The sequence below is a fragment of the Aedes albopictus genome, chromosome 2 (genome assembly GCF_035046485.1).
Source record: "Aedes albopictus strain Foshan chromosome 2, AalbF5, whole genome shotgun sequence".
NCBI lineage: Eukaryota > Metazoa > Arthropoda > Insecta > Diptera > Culicidae > Aedes > Aedes albopictus.
This window is the reverse complement of record NC_085137.1, coordinates 281,476,236-281,502,328: the sequence shown is the minus strand read 5'-3', so window position 1 is coordinate 281,502,328 and position 26,093 is coordinate 281,476,236. Positions and strand designations below refer to the sequence as shown.

General features: G+C 35.6%; 2 protein-coding genes across 6 annotated transcripts in view; both read right to left on the bottom strand.

The window, feature by feature from the left end:
• LOC109415132 (muscle calcium channel subunit alpha-1) overlaps nt 1-26,093 on the bottom strand; it is a 94,449-nt gene that overhangs the window by 27,718 nt on the left and 40,638 nt on the right. For 3 of the 5 annotated variants that reach the window (XR_009997771.1, XM_062851922.1, XM_062851921.1), the window contains exon 17: nt 2,867-2,919. Coding sequence is in view for 4 of the 5 variants with exons in the window: in XM_062851922.1 (XP_062707906.1) it covers nt 2,867-2,919 (53 nt within the window). In the remaining variant the exon portion in view is untranslated. Of the gene's footprint in view, nt 1-2,866; nt 2,920-16,603; nt 16,712-26,093 lie in introns of all 5 variants that reach the window. The other 2 variants (XM_062851924.1, XM_062851923.1) reach the window with 1 other exon arrangement.
• On the bottom strand, nt 633-2,179 carry LOC134288139 (uncharacterized). Its single transcript, XM_062851925.1, has 2 exons — nt 1,215-2,179; nt 633-1,157 (listed from the first exon to the last, which is right to left on the bottom strand). The coding sequence occupies exons 1-2, from the start codon at nt 1,526-1,528 to the stop codon at nt 911-913; spliced, it is 561 nt and encodes a 186-aa protein (XP_062707909.1). The 5' UTR covers nt 1,529-2,179; the 3' UTR covers nt 633-910.

Below are 26,093 nucleotides of genomic sequence, written 5' to 3'. Positions count from 1 at the left end.
TATCTACCCGTGTACACCATTTCAAGTCAATTGGTTCAAAATTGACCGAGTTATAGTGGAAAACAGACGAAAATAGAAGCCACCGCTCAAGTGGCGCGATACCCTATCTCTACTGATTTTGAGATATTTCCAGAAAATGTCTTATTTTTTTTGTTTACCGCCTACCCTCGTTGGTTTGACCGCATCTAATCTGAACACTTTTTAATTTGACCCCCGCTAATCTGCATATCGTTCAAACTAAAAATGGTTCAGATGTCATTCTGCCCATGGAACGGGGTGAAACGGAACGCGGTATCAAAACAAAACAGCAAAAAGGGTTACCATCAGTGGTTTTTAGATGCCCACAGGGTTACTAGAAGTTCAAATTAAAAATTAACCCCGTTGGTTTGCATGAGGTGTCGTTCAAACCAACGGGGGTAGACGGTATTTGAAAGGCTCGGGCGCCACATGGACTTAACGGAGCCGAAACCATTTGTAAATTTTCCACAATATGTATTATAATTACAAAATAAAAAAAGAAATTATTCTACTTTCAATCATGATAAAAATCAATTTGCTCCAGCGGCGTATTGCTGGCTGCAGCTATCCTCATTTTATTGTTCATTTGCATCGGTGAGCCACTCGTAGGTTGCGATCCTACACACTTATTTCTGAATTGCCTGTTCGGTACTTTTTTGACGAGATTATAACAGCAGTACGATCTCGGTAGTTTCGGTAATCGATTTTACTGAGGTTCAGTAAAACAACTGTCAAAATCGTATGGAAAAGGTAAACAATGCATTTTTGCTGAACGAGCTCGGTGCTCAGCAGTTTAAATCTCGTCAAAAAATTACCGAACTCGGTAATAAAAATTAAGTGTGTATGTTTCATTCTTCTTTGAGAATTGTCGGGAACGGTGATCAAACTGCACTCACTTTCGCTCGATGACGGGTTTTTCGGTTGCTTCTTTTTTTTTGCGTTTGCTTGCACGCATCTGTTTCTGATTCTCGATCAGAACCAAACCAGCGTTGTCGCTTTGTCTCCGTCTTCTTCTTTTTTTTTGGTGATTCTCCACAATCACCTCATCTTCTCTGCCTGATTCTGAATCGACGCAGGCTTCGGTTACATTTTCTGTTGGCTTCTCCTCAACCATCGGCTTCGGTGGGGAACCTTTTCGACTGTGTGAAATTGGACACGATTTTATCAGATGTTTATCCGACTTACAAATAAATCACCTGGGCTTCATTCCATGGTAAAATATTCTCCCTTTTCTATTACGGAAGTACAGGACATCCGGGATGGCGCTCTCAATGTCCATATAGACACCGCGAACGCCCGTAAACATGTTGAGCTGGAACTCCGCTGGAAACCGCTCACGTACAGTACTTTGCACCTTTCCATACTTCTGCAGCATGAGTACCAAATCAGCGTCCTCAATTTCTGGCGGAAGATCAAAAATTCGCACGTACCTACCGCGTGTTAACCGCAACCGACATGCGCACCATCGTTTTTGTCCGATTGTTGAAGTGGAACGGCAGACTTTCTGCATTGTTAGCTAGCACAAACTGCATTTCTTCAGCACTTCTGAATCGAATGAAAACAGATTTATCGTCGGAAATCTTATAGGCGGTCTCCATCATCGATTTGTCTCCGTTGAGCGTCTTCACAAACAGAACCATATCTTCTACCGCGGACTGTGCCGCATCTCCAGGGAATCGGAAAGCCAAAGTATTCTTCACCGTAATTTCACTCGATATTTTTTCCATATAAGGCAATCTGGCGTTCATCGCCCTTCTCTCTCAAGCAGAAGCAGAAGATAGCAATTTTTTGTTTAATGTTTTCATAGGGAAACGTTTCCCTATGAAAACAAACCTATCCTCCTGGGGAGCCAAAAAGAGAAAGGTGATTAAACGTCAGTTAGCCTTATATTGTATACAATGAAACACAACACCAAACAAAACAACCAGCGTTAAACAAACTTGAAAATGTCCTATTGTAGTATACAACTAAAAAAAATTGCTAAAATAAGACATTTTTTCCTAATATTTCGAAAACCAGTAGAGATATCGCAATTTAGAAGTCAGTCAAATTTGTTCCAATAGGGTTCTAGAACCACCGATTTAATTTAGAAAATGTATGTTTGAAAATTTTATTTGGCATGTTTTATGAATGTTGGCTTTAGCATAAATTTCACTTAAACACTTTTATGCAATTCGGTATCATAATTTACATTTTATATAACTCATTTTGGTATCATAATGGCCAATTTTTCCGAACTGGTTCATTATGCAACTGAAATGAGTTGCATAATGAAAAATAGCTGTATAATGTTCATAATGCAACTCATTTGAGTTGCATTATGAACATTATGCAACTCAAATGGGTTGCATTATGAAAAAAATCATTGCATAAAATTTTGTATGGAACTCGTTGCAAAACTCGATTTTTTCAGCACTCTTCGTGTTTATCCAACTCGGCAAGCCTCGTTGGATAAATGTACGACTCGTGCTGAAAAAATCAACTTTTTGCAACTCGTTACATAAATAACTATTGCGCCACCCCTAAATATCAAGCGGAACCACTCATTTTTGCACAACTCACTAATTTCGACCAGTAGATCCCTTTTTACTTGAGAAATCATATCCCGGAGAGATTTTGCAAAAATAACCCCACCGTAATGTAGAATCTTGTACTATTTTAGCAGGTGTACCTATTTTGAGCACTTGCCGCTATACCAAACGATTTGATTTTTTGTATAGGGTTAGATGCTGTACGTATCTCACAGTGTGCCAAAAATTATGTTATTAAATATAAATTTGACAAAAATAGGTACACCTGCCCAAATGGTACAAATATTCAATTTTCTTTTCATATATATGCTACTTACTGGCACTCTGATTCTTGCATTTTTGATCCATCTGAGCAAGAGAAAAATTTGCCCTGGAGGATGGTTGGCAATAAAAGAATAATAATAAATTTAGTATTACATAGTTTTAGGATAGAATTAATAACTAACAGAAATTTGTTTGTTCATTGCTACTCAATATTATAAATAATATTAACATTTGTTTACCAAAAAAAAAACAAAAACCTTTAGTCTTCGTAATTTTGACTATATTAGGTAATTAAAACGCTATCAATGTTATGTGTTTGTTAAATTTAAATCATTAGTTAGCCATTAGTCATATACAGTAAACGATTATAACATTCATGAGTATAAAAGAAGACACGTATTTCTGTTAGTATGCAAATTTATTCATTCCATCTGACTAATAACACACAGATGTCCGTGACGCTAATAGGCCTTTTCATGTGACAGGTCCGTGTATGCATTTGTTTACAAAGGTTGAACAACAGATGCTAACAGGATCTGTCTTCTTCATAGAAGAACTGTCAAAGACCCGAAAATCAGCTGATTTAAGACGTCAAATGAAAAGGCTCATTGATAAATACTACATGCATTAGAGAGCCTAGTTTCAAGCTTCTCGTGACAGTGGACAGGATAGCACCAAAACAAAGTATGCACTAAAAGTCAAAAAGACAAAAGAAATATAGCAGCGTACAGTGGCTATTAAACTATTTTACAAAACGAAATCAGTGTTGATACTGTTATTATACCAGCCATTCCATAGAAATTCGATATACTATATCTCGAAATGTCATGATACTTGGTGGGTTTTTAGATCATCGGAAATAATTAGACCCGTACTTTTTTTTTGTAATTTCATCACCCTAGATTTAAAGATAAAATGACCAAAAAATCAAAAGATTTCAAAACCAAAAATTTTCAAGAAATATTTTTTTTAATCAGATGACCGATTTTATTTTTTTTTTGTTTGAAATATAATAAATTTGAAATATAATAAATAATACTCTAAAAGAGTCTTAAATTGTAAATCCTTATAAAACTACGCATGGTTTGCATTTGCAGGGCCCATATAGCCGAGGCGGTAAACGCACGGGTATTCAGCATGACCATGCTGAGGGTGACGGGTTCGATTCCCGGTCGGTCCAGGATCTTTTCGTAAAGGAAATTTCCTTGACTTCCTTGGGCATAGAGTATCTTCGTGCCTGCCACACGATATACACATGCAAAATGGTCATTGGCAGAGGAAGCTCTCAGTTAATAACTGTGGAAGTGCTCATAGAACACTAAGCTGAGAAGCAGGCTTTGTCCCAGTGAGGACGTTACGCCACGAAGAGAGAGAGAGATGGTTTGCATTTTTGAGTGATTCCCGGTGTTTTTATATCAATAGTTTTATTAGGGTATATAATCAAACTATTTTTTTGCATATTTTTTAAACCTAAACACAATTTGACTCTTTAACGTATTTTTCCTGAAAAGTACATTTCAACATCTTTTTAACAAGTTTTGTGGCTTCGTGGTTGTGCGGCTAGTGGCAATAAGTCGCATCGTGCTGGAGAGCGCGGGTTCAAATCCCACTGCAGCGGTCAGAAAAAGTTTTCGGCTGTGTCACTGGGCGTTGCATGCTAGTCCGTTGTGTAGTGTGATGTTTCTTTCAAAGAACAAATAGTTCACTGAAAGCATTAAACGTGTCCGTGTCTTCTCTTGAAAGTGCCCAAAATAGGTTCGCTACCCCTATTGTCCTGGAAAGTTCATTGACTTTCCTTAACCTTCGATATTCTCGTGCCTGCCGAACGTTATGCGAGTACAAAAATGGTCAATTGATGAAAACTTGATGAAGCTCTTAAGGTGAAACATCAAGAAATCCCATTGCAATTTTTCATATAAACTTTAGAGGCACACATCTGACGAACAAAGCATCGAACCAAGCCGCACTTGTTTTTCCTGGCTTTGCTCGCTTGCAAAAAGAGGCAGCTTTTACAAATCGAGCGCATTTGTTTACGAATTTTCAAGATTGGTGCTCTTGAAAATGTGAGTAGGGGACCAAGTCGGCCATTGTGGCAGCCATGTTTGTATTCTCTGAAGTTTCTCCTTAACCATGTGGTAATGCTCAGTTCTACACAGAGAAACGAGCTGAGATGACATCATACAGCAGAACCGGCTAAAACGTTTAACATCTTTGTAGAAGATATGTGCCTTTCATATTGGAAGAGTCACAATGGAACTGAAAAAAATCCATATTCACATTATTCACTTCGCCGAATCGTAGATTGGTGACGCGATTTGTAAAGAAAGCAATATACATGCTCAAGTTTTAAACATGACGTGAAATACAAACATTGTTTATTGCCATGTTTAATGACATGATTTTTTTTTTGTAAAATCAGAGAATTGCCATTTTTTTAACTAGATACCTATGTCCTCATGCTGAATCTTTTGTTGAGAGTGCATAGGGTATTGATTCCCTTATTAAGCATGTGGCTCCCATTTTCATCCTACGAAAAACACAGGCTTGAAGCGCTTTTTATTCTGTTTCTTTTTTTTTGTATTTTTTGTTAAACGAGCATGCCGTATTCGCTTGTTTTCGAATAGAATCAATTTGGGAGCGTGAGATTACTTATTGCACTCAGACCCTAGTAACAAAGCTCATTATCTCTTATCATTACCATATTAAGAGGTACACCATGGCAAGTTAAAACGGGTGGGGTAAGATGAAACGCGAAGTTTTGAACAAGTTTTCAATTAAATTTGGAAAGTTTTCATTTACCAAAAGATTGTTTGATTCAAAAACTATGTGTTATGACATTCGATTTGTTTATCATTATTAGATAACATCACGTTGAACCGCTGTTTCATCTTACTCCACCCGTTTCAATTTGCGACGGTGTACCTTAATATTGCGCATTTCCCACCCCACTGGACCCCTTTCGCAGTTAGTATAAGTGCGGGATCGTGAATAAAACTGCGATTTTGCATCGAATCGTGTCGGTGTCTTCTGCGCACTTATGCATTACAAAGTGCTGAATAAGTGCGCAGAAGACACCGAAACGATTCGATGCAAAATCGCAGTTTTATTCACGATCCCGCACTTATACTAACTGCGAAAGGGGTCCAGTTGGGTGGGAACTGCGCAATATATCAATCAATAGACACCATTTACCGTGTAATGAGCCATTTTATGAAACGACAACAATGTTGATATTGACTCACGTTGTAATGACACTATCTTCTGTCAAATTTTCATTCAAAAAATCGGCACGTAAATGGACTATGCATTAAAGAAAATATAATTAGGGTGGCCCGGGGCAAGATGGGTCAGTGTTATTTTCAAGCGAAGCGAAACCCTTCAGTATTTGAGCTCTTCTATTCTGTACAACACGTTGAAAACAGTTTGCATCAGCGTGGAGGTGGCACGGGCACCTGTCGGAAACATATGCTTTGATCATGTTGATAATTTTGTAGTGATGATTATAAAACTTCGGAAATTGAGGTTGGTTATTGAATAAATATACTCTGATTGAACATTTAAAAAAAAAGCTTTTTGTCTTGCTGTATTTCGTAAATGATTTTTTCCATGTGATCTCCTTCTTCTTCTTTCTTCTTTATGGCTCGACGTTCCCATTGGAACTTCGCCTGCCTCTCTTCAACTTAGTGTTCTAAGGGCCAATTTCTTCACCTACCCGGCTTAACGACGTAAGCCTGGTTTATCTTAAACCGCACTTAAAGTTAAGCCAAATTCTTAAGCCAGGTTTAAATATTTGCATTTCTTCACACCTGTTTAGCAAATAAAGGCGACGGCTTACGCTAAGCCAAGCTTAACGAAATTTCCCATATCATTCCAGTGACTTTCCAATGGAAACGTCATTTTAAGCCGCCGATATTTTGAAATGCCCGTTATATGCAGTATGGAGTAACAACAACAAAACATCCGCTGAAATTTTAGCAGGAAAAGCGGAATCGCTCAGTTATTTTTTCGGATACAGAAGGAAATTAACAATAAATGATCTACCTAGACTTTTGATGTTTTACCTAACGCTAGTATAGAAGATCTACGATTTAGTACCTACTACATATGATCGTTCCACAACATTTGGTGTTCGAATTTGCATTTCATTGTACAAAGTTGGAGTGCCACATTGCAGAAAAGGCGTTGCAATGTTGATTTTATGTTTTGATATCCATAATCGCCTGCGAATAATGTTGCATTTCGATAGTGAGTTTTTGAAAATGTGTTTGTCGTGAGATGCTCCATAGTTCAGATCATTTTTCGAATATGTTTAAAATTTTGAACTGTGTACATTCAATGAAAGCCGCAGCACAGTTCAAGTTCAATTAGAAACTGAAATCCCTTAATAGAAACAGTTTATTCTACTTTTATTCCATTCGTTGGTGTTTTTAATACTTTATTTTCAAAATGTTTAAGTGCCGTTCACAATGCTCTAAAGAAAAGGAAAATATGATCGTGCGTTACGGCCCATGCAAAAAATTAGGATTTTAATATAAAAATGTGTTAATACGATGCACGCTGCCTTGTACTAAAATATGAAACGGAACGTTTTTTGCAGTGCTGAAATAGTTATTTATGCCACAAGTTGCAAAAATGATGATTTTTTCAGCATGAGTTGTACATTTATCCAACCATCAGGCTTGCCGAGTTGGATAAATACAACGAGTGCTGAAAAAATCGAGTTTTGCAACGTGTTGCATACAAAGTTTTTTTTGTAATTACGAACATTTATAGATTTCCGGCATATTAACTTTGTTAACTATGACAAATTAAGCCAAACTAGGAGCAAATTGTCCAATCAAACAACAGTGCCGAAAAGTACTACTTTTCGGCACACTTAAGAGTTCCAAAAGTAGTACTTTTCGGCACACTTGTTAAAGTTTGGAAAAGTAGGCTAATTCGTTGCCTTTTCACCGATTGAAAAGTAAGCACTTTCGAAACGTAATTACAAAAATGTAATTACGACCTATCTAGATTCAATGTCATCGAATATCTTCGAAAAAGGCATTAATATTCTTCATGAAAAAATGGGATTAAATGTGCGTTTTAAAAATAGTTTTGCAACGAGTTGTAAAGCATTTTTGCAATGAAAAACAAATCACTAGAATATGATCATTTCTATCAGTACCATCGTGCTTCGCGGTGGTTCGATGAAACAGTCATGTGTTCTATCATGATAGACACTAAATTTTGATCAAGCAAGCTGTACCATAACCGTGACAATTTGGCAAGCTCTTGCCGTGGCAACTCTGGTTGTGGATCAAACAATTGCATTATGATTCATAATATAACCGAAATCAGTTGCATTATGAATCATATTGCAATTGTTTGGTATAGTACGATAAACTAGTCCGTTGTGATACGGCAAGTATAAATGAAATTTCATAGTGCTGAGTTGCAAAAAGATATTTAAAATCCGTCGTATTTTCGGCAGTTTTGTTCTCTTCGTCACGGGAGGTTTTTAGAAACCTATTGAACTCAAAGTTGGCCTCATGAATGATATGGAAATGTTTCAGGCATTTTGACCGTCAAACCCCCCCCCCCCCCCCCCCCACGACGGAGAGAACAAACCTGCCAATTATATCCAACGTCACCCTATTAGGTATTCAAAATTTATATTTAGAGTCAAAGTGTTGAATATTCGATGGGCTAAACGTGCTTTGAACTAATTTTTTATAAGAAATCAGTGTATGAAAAGGTATTAGAAGATTTTTTTTTGTGTCATCCTAAGTCTGTTTGTAAAAAAAATAATATCTCTTGAACCATAAGAGACGAAAATATGTTTATTGTGACCTGAAATTACGGAAGGACCGGGTTAAAATAGATAGAAACTTCAATGCAAATATACGTTCGACTTCCAAATCAGTATGGTAAATTTTCAAAACTATCAACACGGTTCCTTTTTGAAGACTTTCAATCTAATATAAAATTTTGATTATCCCAAAAACCGATGTGAATATTTTATATTGACGACCCGCCGGCTATAGGTTATCATTTTCTTTATCATCGTCTCCATCCGAACGTTTACAATTTTATAGTTCCGAACCGTTTTACAATTTTATCGTTCCTAAATGTACATGTTTCATTAACAATATTTTCTGCTGTTTCAAAAATTTATTTATGAAGCAGGTGAAGAAACCCAAACTCTGCAATTTGCGGCTAAAGCCTGGCTTAGCGCTGCTAAGCCACCTCAGAGCACCGCTTAAAATAAGCCACACTTAACGTAAACCGTAGCTTTATTAAACCGGGTTTAGTGGTTAAGCCGAGGTGAAGAAATCGAAAAAAAGTTAAGCCCGGCTTAAAATGTTGTTAAGCCTGGTTTAAAATTTAAGCCCGGGTGAAGAAATCGGCCCTAAGAGCACTTCCACAGTTATCATATCATTGCATGAATTTGTACATTGTGTGGCAAGCACAATGGTACACTGCGCCCAGAGAGTAGAGAAAATGTTCCCGACCGGAACGGGAATCGAATCCGCCGTCTCCGCAGTCCGTCTAGGCTAACTGGAGACTCCATGGAATCTCCATTTAAACTTTAATTTTGAGCGAATTTTCGGAGCGAATAAACTCGTTTTATTTCGAATCCCTACTTCAGCCAAGCAGAATAACCTCCCAAAATTATTACATAAATTTATGAATTTCTATATTTTTTTTTGTAAAATGATAGGTTTGTCAGTCGTTTCGCCGTAAGTCGTAAGCTTTTTTGTTTTCAAAATAAATCATTAAAATGTTGACTAGTTGCTCTTGTTCATGGATATGCAACATGTGCAGAGCAGATGAACACAGGGAAAGTCAGCCGTTTTTCTTAGAGGAAATCTGAACCATTCATCTTGCCCCGTCCTGTAGGCGAAATGGATCACTTTTAACCCTTATGTGGCCAGCAAGGTATCTGGGTACCTTTTTCGATTTCAAATCTCGATATTTAAATGAAATGAAACTGCTAGATCTAAGAACTCGTGAATATACATGCTCAAGTTTCTATTATTATTATCTGGGTTGACTGAATTTTCAAGTGAGGAGGGGCTTCTGATTTTTCTTTATTACGTGGAATGCCGGAATGGTATCCGGGTACCGACAAAACTGTAATATTCATATCTCCGTCAATTTTCCAAATTGTTAAAATTGTTTGGCTCATTCAACTCAGAAACTCATTATCTATCAAGAAAATATGGTGGTCAAAGCCAGCCATGGCCGACGGGAAGGCTGATCCGAAATCGCAGCTCCAAAATCAACAGGTTTTATGATCCCAGGCTAGTCAGATACTAAATGCTGAAGCAATTTTATGATGATTGATATCGATATTGATACTTACCTACCAGAAGCATTAAATGTGTCCGTGTCTTTAAAAACATGGGCCCGGAAATCCAGGTTTTCCGGCACCCACGGTAATCGGACCGGTCCAACCAAATTTTGAAAAGCGACGAAAATTGGCGGAGATATGATCATTTCAGTTTCGTGGGTACACCGGGGCAAGTTGAAACGGGTGGGGCAAGATGAAACAACGGATTAACATGCTGTTTTCTAATGATAATAAACAGTTTGATCGCCATAATACATAGTTTTTGATTCAAACAATCTTTTAGCGAAGGAAAAAATTTCAAATTATATTGAAATCTATTTCAAAACTTCGTGTTTCATCTTGCCCCACCCGTTTCAACTTGCCCCGGTGTACCTTACACCGGCATTCTACGGGTGTTCTTTCTTGATGGCCACATTACAATTAAAATTTGTTTGCTTTTTTGTACGTTCCCACTAAAACTTAACCTACCACTTTTCAACTCATCGTTCTTTGAGCACTTCAAATAAACTTCATGTAACTTTATCTCTCCTTGTGCGTAAAGCTAATTTTTTACCCCAGCCGTACACTACGTCGGCGAGCTTTTCCAAATATGATACATTAGAAAGGTTATACATAGCTAGCTAATGTATTGATTTTCACTTTTATCTTTAGTCCTCATCTATGATCTTGTTTTCGCAAAACCAAACAACTTTGTGTCCTTACATTGTACAGTGACAGATAAGTTAATTTATTGTTAGCCAGAAACGATACTAATATAAAATGTTTATATTTACGGGACGCTCAACCGAGATCTTGTAAATAACTCATGGAAAATTAATCTAGCGAAGATGATCTGAGTTCATCAAAAATAATAATTATAATTATTCACCACGGTTGTACAGGCAGAGTTGTCTTTTTGTTAAAATTTATTCAAACGCTGCTTACTTTTTATACACATGCATTAAATCTGCTACAATTTTAACAGCTAGTATCCTACAGTTATCACAATTAGGGCCGATGTCGTCACCCTGGCTTAAGTGTTAAACCAGGTTTAACTATATGGGTAAGCCTGGCTTACCGTCTTACCGGTTAAGCCGAGGTAAAGAAATCGCCGGTTACAATCATTCAAATTTATATGAAGCTGTAGCAACTTTTCGAAAATTTAATGGCTTTTTCAATGAAAAAATAAACACTCACTTTGTGATAAACGCTCAAAAAATATATCTAATATCATATAGGTAGCAGTTAACGATATGTTTGAGTAGAACACTTAACTAAGTTATTGCAAAAATAACTATTACACTTGCCATTTCAGTATAACCGCAGAATAACTGCGGTATAACTACGGCCTACTTTTCGTTACTGAATTAATAAGTTGCATTATAGTTCTTAACGCAACTCATTTGGGTTGCATTATGATTCTTAATGGATTTGTTGACAACCTCGGTCTCCGCGGAAAGAGCTTGGAAAATTTAGACGGATTGAGCATGGCTTTCTTGATCTAAATTTCGTGGCTAGCATATGGAGCACGTGGGCATTTCCAACGCACAATGGTCGAAATAAAATAAAGTTCGGCCAAAATTATTTTTATGTGTTTAATCGAAGTTATAAGTTGTCCAGATATGTTATATAGTATTTTAATTGTTTCAAAAGAGGTATCCATGAATTACGTAAGTTCAAAAATTTTAAAAATTGTATGAATCAGTAAACCGGACATTTTATGGGTTGTTTATTTGAAATTCATTTCGAATTCAATTTAATGATCAATTTTCGCTTTAAGTAATTCAAATTTGTTCAAAATGTGTAAAAAATGTGGGAAGATAAACTATATTTCAGTTAAAAAGGAAAACAACGTAAACTACATGAAAAAGCATGAATTTTTCAAATAGCTCTTTCACAAATACCAGCCAATTTTAGCAAAATATTCAAACGTTTTTTTACAGCCCTAGGCATGATATTCAAGGTGTAATATTCGAATTTGCTGCGACACGTGACGACACGAACCGTTTTTTAACTTGAAAATTACTAAAATTTCTATGGTTCCATTTATGAAAATTAAAAAAGTTTTGTGACATAATAATTTTGCACGATACGTGCATTCAAACTGTCCACCCACAAGTTTTCATCAGACATATATTCCATTCTCAAAATATCAATAGGGTAATTTTCCAATTGTTGCACGGCTAAAAATTCGCCAATTATTGCACACCTCATAAGAATAACATGGAGTGTGCAACAATAGGCGAGTTTTTAGCTGTGCAACAATTGGAAAATTACCCTACTTTATTTTCTCGAATGATTAATTTTTAAATTTTTTGACTTAGGATACTTTGGTAATTAAAATTTCAATAAAATTCAAAAGCTGGTATATTTTAAATCAAGGATCATAAAAGTACAATACATTTACATCAAAATTACATACACAATTTTATTATAAGGTGAAATATAGTTCAAAACATCAAATTCGTTTTTGGGAGTTTTGGCCGCTCCTTTGTATGGAGCCAATGTGCACCGGGAAAAAGTTTTAAGCAAAAGCCTAAAATTAAATTAAGTTGCCTAAAAAATAGTGTTTTACGAGAACGGTTCTAGCTACGCGGAAGATTAATCAATCGAGCCAAAATTGTACCAATGAAGCACATATAATAGGTTGACAAACAGTCAAAATTTGAGATTTTTTGATGCACTCTATGAAAAATTACAGCATGTTGAACTTTTTTGAGGAATAAAAAAAGTTGCCTATCCCGAACATTTTGGCCACCCCCTGTACGTCTCGTGTGTTAATATCTAAGGTCACTAAAGCCTGTATCCGCAATCGGGATACAGAAGTATGGCTGTAATTCTGCAACGAATTGGTAAAATTGGTTAAATAATTGATTGAGAACTCTTTGGTGTATGTTTATTATTTGTGTCATTACTTTTAACTCTGGATGAAAATCAAACAGACGTGATTTTAAGCATTTTGTACAATCATGACCAATTTTCATTCGCATAATAGATCGTTCATTTACGTTACAGTTCAAAGTTCTGTGATGATAATTATAAAATTTCGTTAGCAGTTATGATACTTATAGAGACACTTTCTTGCAAAATTTCATCAACTTTGATCGATTGGTTTGAAAGCTACTGTTGTTGACAGGGGTGAATGCTAGTGGGAATTTTTCATGTTTTTCATGTGCGATGTTTGCCCATTCTTAACTTTTGAATTTCTCTGCCAATTTTCGTGAAATTTTCACAGAAGGTAGTTTATTATGTGTATATTATGCCTGCAAAATTTGATGATTATTGATATAGTTCTTTCAATGGTACAATCGAAACAATAAAGGGTGCTGACTAATTGCTGTCTGAGGGGCTAAAATCACGTTCAGTCCCAATACATGTTTCGACTATAAAATTGTTGAGAGTGAATCGATTTTTTTTTTAATTTTGCCTGTGGAACAAATGCAGATTGAGAGGTTTGTGTTCAAAATTTCAGCCAATTCCTTTGCCAAGTTCAAAACTTACAGCCCTGACAAGCAAAACTAGGGGCTGTACAAAATTCAATGGCGCACATTCTACTAATTTATTGCTACAACAAAAATTACTGCACCGATTCACATGAAATTTTGTAGGTGAAATAAACACATCTTAAGATGTTATTAGGCAAAATTATAGCAATTTTAAAGTATCTATTGCAAAGTTACAGCTGTATTTCTGTGTCCCGATTATTGCGGATACAGGCTTTATACTCTGTGTCAAATAAGGTACAAGTTGTTACCAAAAATATTCTTTTCTATTCTAGGCAGACAATAATATACAATTTCAGCAAACAGAAGGCTGTTTCAAGCATTCATATATCAAAACAGGGGCTCAGAGAGACATAGCGGTAGACGCACAGCTATTTATCAAAAGCTGATTAATCAAGCTGAGAAATAAATTCTATTCCAGTAGGGATAACGTTGCTTTGCCCATTGAATTATTGGATTGGTATTAGGATTCTTGATACATCCTGTACGAGTTAATGCGCAACACGCTAAAAATAACATGAAAATGTTTTTGTTAGAAAAACTTTTTTTCCTTAAAAGTTCCCATTTTGTATGGAGAAAAATTAGGCAATTATATTGCCTTGGATATTGGGAAAAAAAATCAAAACATAATTTTTTTTCTGTAAATTGACTTTTATTTCGAATTCAATTGCGAATATCCACTGGATAACTGACTGATTAAGATTACAAGTGGTTGTCGAAATACGCGTATCTGTCAAAGAATAAGAAAAATAGGGTGAAATTAAAAGGTTTAAAACTGATTATCCTCATTCGAAGTGGATATTCTGCTTAAAGGGTTCAAAAAGTCGGTATAATAGATCATTGACTTTTAATTTTGAAATGGTATTTTTAGCGTGTATTTTTTTAAATGTCTTCATGAAGGTTGGACAATTTCCTAAAAATCCCCCATATACAGCACTTTTTTGGAGGTCTTGTCATTTTTGAGTTATACCGATTTTAAAATATCTTTGAAAAAAGTTAGGCCTTCTTCAAATGTTACTCTTCAAAAAATGCCGAAAAGCTAAATGCAGAGTTGCTTATAAAACTTATTATTCATGCCCACCAAGTTTCATTCGATTCGGAGAGAGTGTGGCCAACCGTTGGTCGAGTTAGTGCGAAATTCGTCGTACCGTCGTGCGGGGCTTCTTTTTACACATAATAATCGTGAGTATGTATGTAGGATGTATGCAAAATTTGAACTAAATCCATCAATGAATAAAAAAATTGTTCATACACCAATCGGACACATCTCATACAGAACCGGATGGGGGCTACTTTGGACATATTTAACTATAACAAAACTGCATTTAAAAGCCCTGGGTTATTTAGAAAACTACATTGTACCAATACTATGCTACAAAACTACATTGTACCAAATATATGCGTTTTTATATGATTCTGTGCTACCTTTGGCATTATGAGCAACGTGATATTGTAATATAGACAGCCTGAAAAAAGGGACCATCAATCCTTTATTTAGGTGAAACGGTCATTTATAATGTATAACGATACAAATACTCGATTGTATATGCTACGTTGATACATTTTGAATGAATTGATCACCCTTTGAAATTTATGAACTGTAGAAACAATGTTTACAGACCAAATGTTCTAATACGTTATGTATATTTATCGGATTGGATGTTTTTTCGCGTCCTGACAAGCAATAAACGATCTTTTTGAAAAATAATTTCAAACAAATGAAGGGAAAACTTGTCTGTGGGAAAACTATTGCTTCATAATAGTCCCAAAGACATCAACCAGATTTGAACCATATTTTGAATTCAAAAAATCCATGTTCAAAAGTGTCCAAAGTAGTTCCGCATTTCGAAAGTAGCCCCGCACGACGGTACTGTAAAAATCATCACTTTGCAACTCGTTGGAAAATGGAATGTCTTACTCTGTAAAATTATTATTTTCGATTGCAAATTGTATATTGTCGTCGCGGTTGAAACCCGAAGTTTTCCCACACCTGACAATCGAATTTTCTCAAAATTTATAGGTGAAACCTAACATCGGACGTAGGGCGCTGGATAGCGGACCTGGCCCTCTATCCAGCGCACTGTTCCCTACGTACGTCCGATACACGGTTTAAGAGAAAAATCGATTTTCGCGAGTCAAAAATTCCGACTTTCAACTGCACGAACAATACCGTGTATCATATGAATGAAACGAGCGGTGAATGGCGACCTCACAGTAATTTGTTTTCGAGCATTTTAAAGGCTTCTTAATAGGAAATCCCTACTCCTGGCGATGTGAAAAATTAGGTATTTTGCATTTCTCTGGAATTGCAAAACAAGGTTTTTTCTTTACCATCTTATAAAAGTATCAATGACCTGTCCAGATTGGAACATATTATTGCTCTTCTTCAGACGCAATTTAATATCTAGGTACTATTTTATTGGTGCTTATTATATTAAGGTCACATTCATAAATCACGCAGGGTTTTGTTGAGAGGTACTGGTTTCCACTCCTTACGAGAAGGGATATCATATATTCACTAGGAATAAATCTACGTGACTTATGAACAGCGATATACAAATTGATTAGTATGTGGCATCCATCAACCAAAGATGATAAATTAAGCTATTGATAAAATCGGTGTTATATAATTTAATGTTGATTCGAATCGCACTGAAGCCTTTTCCTGGACATTAATATAAAAGTGAATAAACATTCACTTCTTGTAATGCATAATGTAAAAAAAAACTGAAAGCGATACGTACACGTCTATTCTATACAATCAGAAAAAAAAAATCAATATTTGGTAGTAACTGGAACATATCATTCCTATTAGCCCAAATGCGCTACATGTGGCATAAGATGTAATTGTACAACCGTGTAAATTATAACCTTCAAACGAAAACATTCTTACTAATTCTACCACAACATTTGATCAGTGCATATAATGAACAAAGTAAAAAACGCTTAGACTAAGAAAAACATGAAATTACCTTGAACAATTGTACTCCAATAACAGCGAACATAAATTGAAGTAGATATGTCACAAGCATAATGTTGCCTATGGTTTTTATAGCAACTATCACACATTTCACTACGTACTGATGAGAAATCGCGTTGGAAGGCATATTATCAGGTCGAGGCGTTGTGGACATGGTGTGTTTCGTTTTGTCCATCGTTGTTTTTGACGTTTACACACAATTTGAAATTTGATTTTCAATTTGATATGGTTGGGAATGAATAGTAATAAATGAATCAAAACAATGAGAAAGATTATTGATTACTTTTATATAGTATAGACCTTCAAGTGCTGTGAATTAGTATGTTGTTATGGTGATATAATCTGTTTGTTTGGCCGGAATAAAAATGCAGGGGTGTTCATGTTTGATTGTAATTAGTACTACGCCACCTAATTGATTGTTTTATTATGGTACTCTATGAACTCACTGTGGAGATGATTTTCTAGATAAAATGATGAGAAAACTTGGTGCAATTGTGTTGAGAATGAAACCAAATAAATGTACAAAATAAATTCATTAAAAAGATTAAATGACAGACGCATGAGCGTAAGAACAACTAAATGACTCAATTGAGAACATAATGTTGTATTAAGTAGAAGATGTAAAGAGATGAGATTATGATTCATCGTCCAGGGTAAAACCATGCGAGTGAGCTTTAAAACGTTTTGTCAAATGAAAACCAATATTTAATTTAAAAAAAATATGTTTACCGTACTGCACAATTAGTACATAAACCCATATAAAATTATTAAAAAGGAAATTACTTGCTCATTCATTCAAAAGTCTGTAATAGGGTGGTTGATTGATTGATATATCTTTATTATAGAGACTTTCAGCCCTTGGCTGTAATAGGGTGGCTTAACTTTATATAAAAAGAACTTTTGTCGTAGTAGCTTCAGTAAAATTTTGGTTCGAAACGTAGTCTATGAGTATATAAAGAAAAATCGACCGAATTGTATGTATGGGGAAAATGTGTCAATTTCCTTTTTTCGCCGGAACCATATTTAGCAAGAGCCGATTCACATCTTCAACTTATATTACGCGTTGCGAACATTCGCGGATAATAAATATGTACAACGGTTTTCTTATCCGCAAACTTATAGATGAAACTCAACGATTTTAGTTGTTTAGTTGTCCAGTTTTCTCGTTAAGCTACGGCACGGGTTTCTGTTATTCAGCATTGGCAGTAACACTAAACGGAATTGCATACAGTTTATTTTCTGACTGAGAAAGGACAAGCTAAGAACGTGCGTTGCTACGAGTTGATCCAACATAAGCGTGGTTTATTTTATTATTTATTATAAGCGTGGTTTAAAAATTATTCATACCCGGTATATAATTAAATTTAATACACAAACATACAATAATATTATTGTATTCTTCCGACAGCCGGCTGGCGGAAGACTAAATCATATCAAGGATTGCACAGCTCACATCACGTACCAATGTGAATCCAGATCTATGTAACTTTCTATCCATTTCCCTTCCCACTAACAAACTTCCTGTGACAACCGTGGGGATGCTACACGGTCTCTAGTAGCAACGGATGTCACACTAACATTCCTTTCCTTCCCCGATGACCGTAAGGACGTGGCCGGCGCCGGTACTGATAATATAAAGTTTGAACCTTCAAAATTGCACATTGAGGATGGAAAGCTACACCCATCCTTTTGATTCCCTGTGCAATGTTGACTGTTCTAATCAGTAACGGAGTAGCAACTTCGAATTGTACGGTCATCTCATGCTCATGCTCATGCTTAGAATCATATTTAGCAAGGGCCGATAATTTGATGAATATGTTTCATCTGCCCCCTCAAAATGAAAAATCCAGCCAAGCCTTAATCTCGTAAAAAAATACCGAACTCGGTAATCAATTTTAAGTGTGCCACGTCGTGTGGTCGATCAATATTTATTACAAACGACGTTACAAAACATACAATCTGTCTCGCTTATGTTCGCTTCACACAAATGCAAACAATCAACCATCCTCGTCATGTGGTAGCTCAATATTACTCATGACACACGGATATTGCCGCGCGTTAGTGGCGATGCATTCATAGCAAGGAATAACACTAAAGACCCGCGCATATATTGTTTTCATTGCCGCGAGATTACGCTGCGATACTTACCCCACTAGGGGTCGCAGTACCGACCACTTTTGGTGAGTACCGGAAAATTTTCACTAAAATTAAGAGTAAGCTACTTTTTACAGTAAGTATTTTTTTTGTGTCGGGTATATTATCACTGCGACCATATTTGATCTTTTGTGATAAACAGTAAGTCTAAAATTTACCAGACATTTTTTTTTCATTTGTATTAACGATATTTTTGGCCTTAAGAACCAGACATTTGTGAATTCCGGTTTTCAGGGATGTTAAAAAATTCAACCAGAAAATGCTTAATTAAACAAAACATATAGAAAGAAATTAGTTGTATGAAACTGTTTTTAAAGCTATTATTGTAAGTTGTTTTCATAACAAAACACGCTGCCCACTTCCATTCGGCATTTCTGAATCATCGCAACGAATCAAGCACCACCTCTGCTGCTGTTTGTGTTAGTGAGATCGGAGAAACGTCAGACTCCCGCCTGCTGATTGGCTGCGACGACTCTGGCGACGGTTTCATCCGCGACGGATTCAAATCGTCGCGTTCGATAAGGGGGAAAACCGTCAATATTTAGCTTCTGCGCAGTTTCACAGGGTAGTATCGTGGTCAGTCTGAAATAAAACAGGACCAACCTTACCAAAATCAGATAGATAGCTGCTAGGTAAAGTCAGAATAAGATTTTTCCTTGATGATGCAATCAACGGATTTTAAAAACTGAAAAAGTAAGCAGAAACCCTAACCTAACAAGTTTTATTAATTTTCATATTCCATTTACAAAATTCAAAGTTCATTAGACGAATCATTGCTATTATATCCTGGGTTTGCAGAAATGGTGCATATATGAAATGTTTGTATGTCAAAGTACTTGGTTTAATATGTTTTCGTTTATTTCCATTGAATATCATCTGAACTAATGACCAAACTTCAGCAATTCGGAAAAAAAAAATCTGGTATGTACCGAAAGTGCCGGCAAGGCACACTCAGTACCGGAATTTCGGTACCAAAAATTGGTCTATAATACCCAACCCCCCCACTACTTGACAGATGAGCTCAGTTTCGCGTACCTACTTGCAAATCGCAGATGTCGCTACTGTACGTAAACAACGGGTCCATCCTTCACTGACGCAACAATTTTTGCGAAAACATCCTTTTGTTTCGTGGTGAGTGGATGCCAACAAGAGGCTAGCATTTCGTATCAAAAGGACGTATTCAACAGAAGCGCAAAAATTAGTGTTAATTAAATTCAAATCATTTTGATTTGATGCTGTAAGAAATGTAACAGAAGCACTTGTTTAAACGGTTTTGCATATTAATTTGTAACTGCGCATGCTAGATTAAACCGAGGATAAAACTGAAAAAAAAATCTGATCTGATAATTTTTAACTTCCATTTTGGATTTGCCACCAGATATGTAGCTGTAAAATGTTAGCATAAGTAGTAATTTATTACTGGCATGTGTATAATAACCGCACCAGAGAAAAACATGAGTTTCTGATTAATAGTATGAAAGTCGACTATTTTGCCTTCAGCCATTTTATAGATATAATTTTCACTTCTAGTAAACAATTTCATCATACCGCACTTAAATTGCATTTTCCTGTGCCAGAGAAGCAGAAACAACACATTAAGATTCTTGTTTAATACAGTCATGACTCGCTGGTTGGGGGCTTAATAGTTGGGTGGCTTTTTAGTTGGGACTCCGTTAGTTGAGCGGTCAGCCAACTAAAAAGCACCTGGATGTCATAATTCAATGTCAAACTGAAAATGACAACCAATCTGTATTTCCGAGGGGCGAGCTATTGAAGTTTTGGTTTCGTAAAACTTTACTGATAATCGAGAAGAATTTCTATTTCATAATTATTAAAAAAAAAACAGTATGTACAATTACTTCGAAACAAATGCAAAACATCGGCAATCTTTATTTTGTCGATCATTGAAAGCGTTTTGTGCTTGCATTTTGGTCCGGGTGGTTTCATAAACATCTATATTTTCACTTCACCGACTAAAAACGGGGGAAAATAATTATTTCTCGCATTGGCCATATATGTATCTTGCAAAACGTATCAGTTTTACTCTAAATGTAAAACAAATTGAAAAATTTTACTTTTTACTTCCAACCTAAGATTTAACAAAAAACAATGCGCACGCCCCTTGTGCTGCTGTCACTTCACCCAACTAGCGAATCGAATTCGTTGGTTGGGTGGAGGTTGTGGCTCAACGAGCGGGTTCCGACTGTATTTTAATATGTTTTGTGCGGTTTGTTATTCTTGGTTTTCGTCATTTTCAAAAGTAGCGCTTGCCGCTTTGAATCTGACAGTACAGGCGGAACCCGCTCGTTGAGCCACAACCTCCACCCAACCAACGAATTCGATTCGCTAGTTGGGTGAAGTGACAGCAGCACAAGGGGCGTGCGCATTGTTTTTGTTAAATCTTAGGTTGGAAGTAAAAAGTAAAATTTTTCAATTTGTTTTACATTTAGAGTAAAACTGATACGTTTTGCAAGATACATATATGGCCAATGCGAGAAATAATTATTTTCCCCCGTTTTTAGTCGGTGAAGTGAAAATATAGATGTTTATGAAACCACCCGGACCAAAATGCAAGCACAAAACGCTTTCAATGATCGACAAAATAAAGATTGCCGATGTTTTGCATTTGTTTCGAAGTAATTGTACATACTGTTTTTTTTTAAATAATTATGAAATAGAAATTCTTCTCGATTATCAGTAAAGTTTTACGAAACCAAAACTTCAATAGCTCGCCCCTCGGAAATACAGATTGGTTGTCATTTTCAGTTTGACATTGAATTATGACATCCAGGTGCTTTTTAGTTGGCTGACCGCTCAACTAACGGAGCCCCAACTAAAAAGCCACCCAACTATTAAGCCCCCAACCAGCGAGTCATGACTGTACCACCCGGACCAAAATTTTCAGGTACGCTGACGTTGTTCGGCAGCTGTCAAGAAGCTCCCGGGTTGGTAATACCGGGATTTTCGGTACCGGTATGAGCCATTTTACGAGACGTTTCCGATCAGCTGATCGCTCATTTAATGAATGAAAATTTGACAGGAGGTTTCGCCCAAGCCCGTGAGCGTTAATATCAATATCAACACTCTTGTCGTTTCGTAAAATAAACTATTACCGGTACTACAACCCTACACCCCACAAAGGAGCGATGCATGCACAGCAAAGAACAGCACAATACTCCATAAACTTCAAAGTCGTTGAGCATTCTTCTAGACTTGATAGATTTCAAACAAAATTTTACTGAAGCTTTTGGGTGACACAATAATCAGTTTAAAAACGATCATGTCAAAAATCGAAAAGATGAAATTTTTTGATCAAAGAAATCGATTCTAATAAAATTAACTATGTTATTAAACTTATGCCTAGAATTGTGATATCTGTATTCGTTTATGAGTTATTAACAAAAAAAATATTGAAAATGCACATTGTTCTACTGTCTAATGAACGAAACTCGTAATTCAATTCTACATTCAATTGTAATTCAACACAGTTTCACAATTGACCCTAGAAACTTAAGAATATGTTTATATGGATGAAATGATAAGATGTGATATAAGAAATTATACTGACATACTTTTGTGTGACATTCAAATTTGGCTACATAAATCAAATGGAATCGATATACAAAGTTGCTTGAGAATTGAGAATGAACAAAACCTAAAAAATACGAACAAATAACAGGTATAACCTTTTCAATAATTTTAAATAACGTGGTGTACTTGTACATATATCGGTACATATTTTAAAAAGATCAACAGCCAGCTCAAATTTTCTAGAGCAACATTTTAAATTTCATCGCTAAAAGTTAATAGCAAAAATATTTCATGGCGAATAGCATCTAAAGGCGTATTTCTCAAAGTGGCACACATTATTCAAAAAAAATATTCGGTAGCGGTTGTGCACAATGATGACCGGTTTGATGCCTAGCAAATATTTTTTGGTAAAAGCTTTTCATTTCGATAAATTCGAGTTTAGATGCTTTTCGCCATACAAAATAAAATGATTTTTCTCCTGCTGATCAACATCGAACGCACTCCCTGCGGGTAATCCATTTGAGTATCTACCAACAACGTATGCTACTAAATAGGGAAACAATTCAAACCCTTATAAAGTATTCAACATTTTTAAACGATGTTCCCAATGCACAATTGTGAGAATATTATTTTTTATATAATTTATTTTCGCACTTAGTTTTGTTTTTATCTATATATATAAAAATGAGTTTGAAGTTCCTTTGAGGCAACAAAACTCAAGAACGGATGAACCGACCATCATGACTCTTGCATGGTTTGATTCGTAATCATGGTGGCTGTGTTTATATGTATAAAAAGTTACGAAAATCAACTCCAAAAGTTAGAAAATTGATAAAGTACTGATTTTTATGAACTGGGAAGAAAATCAACATGATCGAAATCAAACCAATCTAGAGTGCCGTGCTGCTATGAACCCAACAGTTGTCAAACCACCACAGCTTGGCAAGACAAAGTTTGCCGGGACAGCTAGTTTATAATATATTATGGACTTAAACTTTAACAATATAGAATCTTGCTCTCAAAAATTGAGGATGAATTCTATTATTTTGATGCATATACGAAAATTATCATCATTAATCATCAAGGAGTGTAATATGTTATGTTACAAATAAGACTACTATTCCACTTATTGCAATTCTGTGCAAAGTATTCGTGTGATGTATGGTCATTTCGCTTTTTAAGCTATCGAAATGAGTGTAGACAATTTTCAGTTATCATTCATCATTGACCATTTCTGGAATACTGTAGCATAGTATGGAATCCGTACATCCCATTTCGAAAAAGGCATAAACTATTTTCAAGTTTTCACTGTAAGTTGCTCAACTAGTTGTGTATCAGTAGTAAAAAATTGGAAAAGAACAGGCTATTCTGTACAAAGTTATGAAGATTCTAGAAAAAGGTAGAATTATTCGATAGCCAACTTTGAGCTTTTATATCTCCGGAATCAATTATCCGAATGCAATGAAATTTTGAGCATTTATGACTTATATAATGAGCTATAAGAAACTTTTGACCTAAATTAAAATTATTGAGACGGTTCGCTATTTTTTCCGACGGGGTACAAATATTTACCAGATCTCTCTTATCATCCTTAAAACCCTGTCAAAATTTGAAAACCTTTTCTAAACGATTTTTTACGTGGAACAAACAATCGCTTAAAAACAGAATTTAGTGTAGCTAGACAATGCACATTTCAAATTTCATAAAGATTGGAGCTCTAGAACCAAAGTTATAGCTAATTTTAGCGTACACCCTCCATAAAAGGACAAGGCAAAGCGCGAAACTTAAAACATGATTATCTCGAAATTGTCTTTTTAAAAAGTGCCGTTATGGTGATCACGATATGTTACAAACTAGTTGACCGATTTGCAAACTTTTGTTTTTAAATCGTTCGTATTTCAAATCTCGAGACCAAACCTTCCTTCATCTGTTAAAATTGAATCGTGATAAAATCATGCTGAACGGTTCATCCGTTCGTGAGTTATATTGCTTCAAAGAGAATACAAACTCGGTTTTCATACATAGAGCAGAGCTTTAATTGAAAATTTCAATAGTTATGTTCTTACTAGCTGTCCCGGCAAACGTCGTACTGCCTGCCTACTGTGTTTTTGACGTACAATTCTGTAGAAAAATGCCCCGCAAAATAGAATTTCAAACATTCTCGTTTAAGTTGCGTTCCTGGTCGATTTTCCCATTTATTTTTTCGTACAAACACGTCGGAGCCCTGCACGAATGAAACACTGAAAGAATCGTATAGATCTGTTGGCCCGTTCCCGAGCCTATTCGTGACATACAAACATCATTTCTTTTTTATGTCATCTAAAATAATCAAAGAAACCTGTATTTTTAAGCAATTACTCCTTCCAGAGGTCTTAGAATATATTGCCATCTAGCATACAACAACAAACGCTTAGGGTGTTTATACTGAAATCTATAAAACATATGGTAACGTCCATAAATTACGTCACACTTTTAGGAGGGAGGGGGTTTCAGTATAGTGTGACAACCCATATAAAAATTTCAGAGGTGTCATACAAAAAGTGTAATAATGTTTGCACTATCATTAAAAAACGTTCCAGTTTTGCTTGTGAATAAGTAACTCTCGCTGAGACCGGCCCACTATTTACACCTTGTCTTCAAAAATGTTTAAGGTGGCGATTTTCTGAAAGCCCTCGCAAAAAAAATAAGAAAAATGCATTTGGTTACTCAAATTGATGGACCAACCAGCACCAAAAATTACTTGCCTAAAAATAGTGTTTTACGAGAACGGTTCTAACTCCGCGAAAGATTAACCAATCGGGCTCAAACCAATGATGTACATATAATAGACACACAGTCAAAATATGAGAATTTTTGATGCACTCTATGAAAAGTTACAGCATGTTAAACTTTTTTGTGAGAGAAAAAAAGTTGCCTATCCCAAACATTTTGGCCACCCCCTGTACGTGGGGCTAACCCTTCCTCGCAAACGAATACTATTATCTGAAAGATTGATGTTAACTTTTTTCATAGTGGTTTTAGTTTTTGTGAATAAATTGATGTGAGCTCCTCAGTAGCGACTAGTAACGCGCTAAATCATTGTTTACCAATGTTCATAGGCCTTTTTCTAATCTTGCTCCAGAGTTGGTTAAATGTTTTTTGTACGTACACAAAAAAAACGTGAAAATCGAGTCAACTGGTACAAAGCTGAATGAGTTATAGCAGAAAGTGCCCAAAATAGGTCACCCTACTTAAAAAAATCCCAGACTCTATATTTTTTTAGATTTTACTTTGCACAGAATTGTAAATGAAATGTGGAAATTCAGTATCATAATTTCAATTTTATATAACTCATTTCAGTACCATAATGGCCATTTTTTTCCGAACTGGTTCATTATGGAACTGAAATGAGTTGCATAATGATAAAGAGTTGTATAATGTTCATAATGCAACTCATTTGAAGTGCATTATGAATATTATGCAACTCAAATGAGTTGCATTATGAAAAAAATCATTGCATAAAATTTTGTATGTAACTCGTTGCAAAACTCGATTTTTCAGCACTCTTCGTATTTATCCAACTCGGCAAGCCTCGTTGGATAAATGAACGACTCATGCTGTAAAAATCAACCTTTTGCAATTTATTACATAAATAACTATTATTGCAGTATAAATACATTATTGATGATATTTTTTTTTCATGGGGATTGTTATATAATGAAATATTGTCAATATGATGCTTTCAATATTTTGTTAAACTTTCAGGATTCCGAGATAATTTTTAATGATTTGTGAATGAAATAATGATGCATATTTAA